At 40.0% G+C, this 7,887-nt stretch overlaps 1 protein-coding gene across 1 annotated transcript in view; it reads left to right on the forward strand.

Moving 5' to 3' along the window:
* Positions 1–4,553, forward strand: part of TMPRSS7 (transmembrane serine protease 7) — a 29,525-nt gene extending 24,972 nt beyond the window's left edge. Inside the window, 4 exon segments of the mRNA XM_027901249.1 lie at positions 785–962; positions 1,125–1,393; positions 2,581–2,717; positions 4,315–4,553. Of these exon segments, the coding sequence (XP_027757050.1) occupies positions 785–962; positions 1,125–1,393; positions 2,581–2,717; positions 4,315–4,485 (755 nt within the window). The 3' untranslated portion in view covers positions 4,486–4,553.
* The last annotated feature ends 3,334 nt before the right edge of the window (positions 4,554–7,887 follow it).

Raw genomic sequence — 7,887 nt, forward strand, 5'->3', positions numbered from 1 at the left:
GGATTGAGTAGGACATCTTAAAAGACTAGCCATATGACTACTTTTGTCTGGAAACATTGATGCTGCTTTTGATTTTTTGTCTGTGTGCAGGAAAGTGTTCAGAAATATTAACACCTCTGTGTAGGAGTGTGGGACTAAAACTCTTTAGCAGAAGCTTAATTTGCAGGCACTAGGGATGGACACAAGGCCCTACAGAAGGGTCTTTCTTCCTTGCTTTTCAAATCAGACTGCAGCTTTTTGTGCAGGGTTATGACTTCTTCACCTGTTAGTAATAGACAGCATTGACAGACTGTCAGCTATTTCCACACAAATTAATGATTGGACCACCTTATTTCTGAAGTAATGTACATTTTTCTTGTATCATTCCCACTGTTTTGGCAAGAAATAAGTGTTCTGATGATGCTGAACTTCCTTACTGTGTCCTTTTGGGTCAGGGCTGACAGTATCAAAAAGAGATGAGGTACTGTCTGTTTTTATATATTCATTGGGATGCTTATTAAATCAATGGATCTTTTGACATTGCTGACATAAGAAATATTCAAAGATCAATTCCTGTAGCAGAGCTAGAAAAGGAGCTTGGTAAATTTTCCAGATCAGTGCCAGTTTTGACTTGGAGTCACCTCTTGTTTCAGTAATAGAGTGGCCAAATAGTTTGGAACAGGGCAAGGAAATAGATTTCAAAACACTTCAAAGTTCAAGATTCTCTCATGCCCTGTGTGGGAAGCCCTCTCACTAAAGAAAAAACACTAGGGATGGGGTTTGTAACCTGAAATATCCCTTGCAGGTTGTGGCAGTAGCAAGATCAGCAGTCTCATCTCTCGGATTGTAGGTGGCTCAAACACCGAGGAGGGTGAATGGCCCTGGCAGGTCAGCCTTCATTTTGTGGGAGCTGCTTACTGTGGAGCGTCAGTGATATCCAAAGAATGGCTCGTGTCTGCAGCTCACTGCTTTCAAGGGAGCAAGTAAGCAGTCTTCCCCAAACACAGCCGGCATCCACAAATGCCTTTAGATCCCGGAGTTTGAACTGCTTGGAGGCGCTGCCCTCCCCTTTCACCTGCCCTGCTGCCAGCAGGTGTTTTGGGGTACTTTCTAAAGAAATGCCTTCACTTTGTGCTCCTGAGCAGGCTGGCTGACCCCAGAGCGTGGCGTGCCCACATGGGGATGCAAAAGCAAGGCCGTGCGAGGTTCGTATCCGCGGTGAGGCGGATCATAGTCCACGAATACTACAACAGCAGGAACTACGACTACGACATTGCGCTGCTGCAGCTGAGCAAGCCGTGGCCGGACGCAATGAGCCATCTCATCCAGCCCGTCTGCGTGCCTCCCTTTTCCCACAAAGTCCGCAGTGGTGACAAGTGCTGGATAACAGGTTGGGGCCAAAAGCAGGAAACAGGTGAGTGTTATCCCTTCAGTTGAGCTAATTTTTTTCCCCCAGGTAAACGCAGCCTTCACAAGCAGGGGGTGCTGTGTGAGGGTGTGCAGGACACCAGCTTTTGTTTGTTGCTGAGGTGTGCAGAAAATAATAGTGTTTTGAATTTGCTGTCCTGTGCAAGTAGGTGCCTTGTGCGTGTACCTTCATATGTTCAGTAATATTGGCTACTGGTCCCATGCATCCGAAAGTCTTCTGGCTCGTGTCGTTAGCTAAGACTTGCAAGGAGCTACACTTAAACTGAAATAGCGTGGTGTTGTTTTTCACCATTGTTACCCCTGGAGCCTGTGCTGCTTCCTGCACGGAGGTGAAATTGCTAAGTCTCCCTTCTCCCACCTTCAACCTCTGCAGGCTGAGCAGCCCTGTAGTGCTGATCCCAGCTGTGAGGTGCCAGCTCCGTTCTCAGAGTGCAGCTTGACAGAACGGCCACATTGTAATTTTAAAGCATACCGTATACTGGCTTTATCAAATCCTGAACCAGAGCTTCATTATGTAAACCAACACTTTCATAATTGAACATATAGAGGAGGTTTCTTTACCTGTACCCAGATTTTAAAAGGATCAGCTGGTGATGAGATTGGACCTTGTGCATTAAAAGGAGGGGACAATTAGGTTTAATTCTGTTTTTCTGAAAGTATCTATCTTACAGCAAGGAGGTGTTTTACCAAATTTTTCAGACAGAGAGAACCAAATTTTGAGAAATGTCCAAGTTCTTTATGCTAAAAAAACTTGCATTCTGAAAATCTGACTCATAATCTTAATCTTGGATTCATCTCCTTCAGATATACTACCCTAACTGCAAATCTGCCATGTGATGATCCAAATACCTTTGTAAAATCCTGTTTCCTTTTAAAAATAAAAAGAGAACAAATAAGGAAGTCTTGAGACACTTCTGCAAAAAGCAAAGAAAAAACTTTTGGCCAACTCTAGTGATTATGCCATTGTATTTGGTGAGTCTAAAGGACCAAGACCACATTATACAGTTGCCTGTTAGAAGATGTTTTCAGCAATATTGCAGTTGTTTGGAATCTGGAATAAACTCAGTGGTCTAAATTATCTGTGGATATTTTCTGAAGACTTGTTTTCTGTTTCAATAGATGAGTAAAATGCTAAGCTCTGTTGAATCACCCTTCTTTGAATTTGTTTTCCAGATGATGAAGGTTCAGCTGTTCTTCAGAAAGCAGAGGTAGAAATTATTGACCAGACATTATGTCATTCCACATATGGAATTATCACAGCTAGGATGTTTTGTGCTGGGCTATTGTCTGGGAAAAGAGATGGGTGTAAAGTATGTATCTCAGCACACTTTGTATAGAGCATATCTTGTCTTTCACTGTTGCATGATGAGGTGTAAGAATTGACTGGCAGACCACTTTGTGATCAGTATGTTTCAGTTCTGAGAGTGATGTAAGAGTTGTCTGCCAGCAAATCTCTCCTCTGGGTGCTTTCAGAATTCTGCTGCTTTATGTGCACGAGTAGCATCACTGCGTTTCAGTTGCAGGCCAAAAGCCAATCAATTTGCAACTCCCAATAACAAGTTGAAGTCAGGCAATTTCTGGCATAAGAAGCTCTCAGTTGAAGAAAAAAAATGAGAACCTAGCTTGTCTCTTCTCAGGATCCCTCCCTTCCAACTTGGACTGTATAATGAGGCAATGACAATTGGGAATAAATTTTCAAATGTTAATTGTTTCTGATCCGGAAAAGCTGAAAGATAATGAATGAGAAGTTCTGAATTTTCTTCTAGTGAACAGTAGTAAAATTCTGTGTGTGTATACATACAATATATGTTTATACAGCATTTCATATTACAGATGTTATATTATAATGAACTTATATAAACCTACTACTAAAATAGTAGTTAATCCTACTTAGAGCAGAGGTGCTACCTAGGCACCTAGGAAGAGGTCCCTTCCAATCTGCATTCTTAACGTGCTATAACACTAAAACAAAATAGTTTCCTAGCTCTCTTCCTAGAAGGAAGGCACTTCTCTTGCAAAACATTTGAATTTTGCCAACTCACTTTTTGCTTTTGGAAGTTGTTTCTTGCCTCCAGTGTTTTGGTAAAGTTTAACTTGCTGTTCGGTGTCTTTTTAAGAGATACTATGTGTACAGCAGATTCTTACAGGAAAGTGTAAGCTTGGTCCAAGCAATTTTCTCCAAATGGTGGCACGTTTTTTTTTTTTTTACCTGAAGCTCTGCCAATGTATTTGTACAAGAACATACTATAAAGGAAGAGTCCTAGTTGCTTTGTCCTGTATTATGGCATGACATATTGTATAAAACTTTGAAGTCTATTGCAGACTTCACTTTAACTGATCTAATTGCAAAGACATTACTTGTTAGTTGTTTGTTGCCTAGAGGACAACACTTAGACTCTTTTTCCTTTTTTAAACTAAAAAAAAAATAAACACAAAACAATGGAGGGATTCAATCTGTTTCCATTTGCCTCTAAGTTGAGAGAAGTTATATAATTAGTAAATATTTGATTTTATTTATTGTATTTATCTTTTTTAAAAAAAAAGCTTACTATTTTTTTGAGTTGTTAATGTGTAACCTATGAATGCACATACATAGTAAGGAGCAGATTTGGGGTTTAGCTGTAAGTTTGAAGCTAGGGAAAAAAATATTTGAATTTCAAATCTAGTCCATGAAAAGTAATGTCTTTAGTGAGAGAGAGCTAGCCCTTCTTTCTTGTGAAAGAGCAAACTTTGGTGCAACTCTGCAACCCCATCTGCTTACAAATAACAAAGTATCAATGGTTTGAACTATGCGAATATGAAATTATAATCACTGTTGGAATTACTCAGGCAAAACATCTCCTGTGGATTTTTCCCCAGTTTTTATATTTCATTGCAAACACGTTCAACTCCATCTATTATTTTTAGGGTGATTCCGGCGGACCGTTGTCGTGTCAAAGCAATGGAGATGGAAAATGGTTTTTGACTGGCATAGTGAGCTGGGGTTATGGATGTGGAAGACCAAATTTCCCAGGTGTCTACACACGAGTGTCAAATTTTGCACCATGGATTCACAAATATGTACCTTCAGTCTTGTAGTGTGAAAACCATTTTTGGGGAATAAAATATGTCCTGGATATCTTCATTAAAAATCACATTTGGAAAAACTGTTCAGTGGTGGAATTTCTTTGTGTGTCTCTTCCTGATTCTGGAATTCACATATGAAAGTAATAACTACCCTTTTTTCAAACCTTCATGAATAAGGAAGAGGCTGTTCCTTGTGGTAGTTGTTCTATGCAGACATCTGGAGACACAGGAGGAGGTGCAATAATAGACTTCTGGTACTTTGCATTCATCTTCCAGGTACCACCTAAGTGCAGGTGCAATCCTCTGTCTGGAAGCTGAAGATACAACTGATCACATAAAGAGAGAGCTTAAGGCTTAGTCACTCCTTTCTTCTGAGATGTGTAAGGCCAATACAGAAGTAACTGTGGAGCAGCAATCAACTATTTGCACTCTTGCAGATAATACTTTCCTTCCCTGTCTTCTCCACCAAGGACAGCTGACAGGCAGAAAGGGAGAGTAGAGGTTGCAGGAGGTGAACTCAATCCTTTCAAATCTGTAGGGTCCTAATTTTTGAACATCAGAAATTTTGAGATGAGAGTAGTGATTTGTTCCATGCTTATTCTTCCTCCAGCTTTCATTTGATCAATTGCATGATTTGGAGCTACTAACTCTTTCATTTCCTGCCTTCATTTCTTCATATTCAAGTTCATCCACCTAAGAATTTGAATTCTTTAGCTTCAGGCAACCTTAAGAAGGTAAGTAAATAAAATGATGGGAGTTATTGCAATGATCTTGTTCTTGCCCAAGTAAAACTGATGTTTCTGAAAGGTCCTTATACAATTTTTATGTGAAAGTGGTTTGTTCCCTCTAGACTTTTTCTGCGTGTGTTTTTTTTTGTTGTTTTTTTTTTTTTTTTCCATAAAGGAAGGGACAAAGTATCAATCAGCAGGTTGTGTGTGTAGCAGACAGGCTGTTAGAAAAAAAGAGGACTTGAACAAAGCCATCTGTCTGCAGTTGCAGTTTGAATTTCTGAGCTCTGAGGATTGCCTTCCATTTAATCCCTTTTGCAGTCTGTGTGATCTGTGTTGGAGTTTGTTTCTTCCCTTTGTGGTGTTTTGGGGGGCAGGGTGGGCTTGTTTTGTTTGGGTTCTTTATCTGGGGCTGAGGTTTCTTGGGCCTGTTTTAGTTTTCAAGGTTTTGTTCTTTGTGCTGTCTCTCTCAATACATATAAAACGTCATTGCCCCTCTCACATCCTTGATTTTCTTATTTTATGCGCAGAATATGCTGGACTTGTTGATTTGCTGACTTAAAACTAGTTTTTCTTTCAAACAGGAAATGTGAGCGTGAATTACTTTGCAATTATATTTATTCTTTGGTACCAACTTGAGATTGAAAAGTTCAGGTGGTCCATGAAGTTCAGCATTTCTTCTCTCTCCTCAGTATTTCTGTGGATTCCACTGGGTGTTTATTAGAAGCTGCCTCATTTATGTTGCTCTGGGATGTTTTTATCTGTAAATTGCTTGCGTGACCTTTGCATTGTGTGATAAAATATTTCCATACTCCATTATTTCTGAAAGAAGTGATCTATTTTGAAGTGATGGGATCCATATCCTACTTAGCCAGTTAGGAAAACAAAGAGTTACAGTGACGGCAGCTTTTCCTCCCCACCTTCTTTGATCACAGATCAGCTGGCTCCAACTTCAAGCAGCATGGCAAAGGGGAAATTCGAGAAGCCCAGCGAGTGTGGTGGGGAAGGCAGCATGCTATTCAGAGTTATGCTTAAGAAATGAGGGTTGGTTAGGGTTTTGCTATTAGGCTTGTCAAGAGGTGTTTGTGTCACAGCATCATGCTACGGGCTCTCCCCTCCAGCCGGATCTCTGTGTACAGCATACCAGCTCCAGACACTGAGCAGACTGCAGGGCAGGTAAGAGGCACCAGCTAAGCTTTATAGCAGGAACAGATCAGTAACTGATCTCCCTATCCACTCTGGTGTGCTTTGACCTCTATTCTTCGTAAATTGCTCTTAACCAAGGTGATAATAATTTCCCCACCACTTCCACAGATTGAAATGCATAAAGCAAGCAAGCAGCCAAGAAAGCTATGGGTTTCACACATGATGCAGCTGATAACATGAAAGATATTATCTAATTTTTAACATCTTTAAAACTAAAAGAGTAAATATACTAAAATTTAATATGATGAGTCTTCTGTGTCGCCTTACTAACTGATGCCTTCCTGTGTCATCCTCTAGGAAAACCAGCATATTTGCTATTACCCATCCCACCAAGATGGCTTACGTCGAAAGTATCATGTCTTCAAAAGGATGAAGTTGTGTTTCTGGAGGAGGTGGCTTCTAGGAATATTACCTGTAGTTTCTTTAACAGTTACAGTAACCGTTCTAGTCCTTCACTATTCTTTCTGTGAGTGTTACCCATCCCATCCAGACCCTGCTGGGGAGTATTTTGCGCTGTGAAAAGCTCTGCACTAAACAGCTGAGCACAATATGTGCATCTAAACTACTTGCCTTTCCCTTCTCCTTAATGTCTTTGCTAAAGCGACAAACTGCACAATACTTAGCAGTTAACAGTTGCACAAGAATATTGAAAGTATACATTTTATCTCTATTTTTTTACTCTGTTTGTGAATACCATCATTATTATTAGAACTATCATCTTTCCCAAGAAATAGGAATTGGCTGTCTATCTTCTATTCCCCTTTTCCAAAAAACAGAACGGGATACCTAACTTATGTATATGCCTTCCCAAATCTCAACACACAGCCATTAAAACCATACCTCTCCAGGAGACCAGCACTGCAAAAAATGGAAGCTTAACAACCAAATCTTCCTAGTAAAAATGCCTTTCTGAACCCATACCTGATTTCTGTCCTTTCCTGCTGGGCAGTACTGTGTCAGTGAGACTGATTCAGTGTTCTGGCTATTACTGCATGTTTTTCCCAAGAACTAATACCTGCAGGTGCCAAGGACAAATGCATGCTCCTGCAAACCTCTTGTTCTGGAAGCTTTCCTATAATGTTATTAGGTGTGCTAATTTTTTAAATTTTTTTTTCCTCCTCAGCTCCAACTTTCTCCTTTGTTTATATTGGTGGAAGCCTAGAAATTCCTAATTTGACTTACACAAATGACCTCAATGATCCAACATCACAGGAATTCCTCCTGCAAGCAGAAGCAATCCAAAATTATGTAAGTTCCCACATAAGTGGACTAATAATTTATAAATATTTTTACAGAATCAGCCTGGGAATGAGGAAAGGATTTCAGATAGTCGTAACTATTTTTTTTTCCTTCAAAATTGCAAGTTCAAAGCTTTTCAGATTTAGAAACATAGCTAGACAGATGGGGCTGTGAGTCGTATGATAAGGTCACTGTTTTCTAGACAATAAACTTGTGGGTTTCAAGGTTATAGAAAAATACT

This window comes from Empidonax traillii, unplaced genomic scaffold (assembly GCF_003031625.1).
Source record: "Empidonax traillii isolate 1590-97213 ecotype Southwest subspecies unplaced genomic scaffold, ASM303162v1 scaffold767:size301186, whole genome shotgun sequence".
Taxonomy (NCBI): Eukaryota; Metazoa; Chordata; class Aves; order Passeriformes; family Tyrannidae; genus Empidonax; species Empidonax traillii.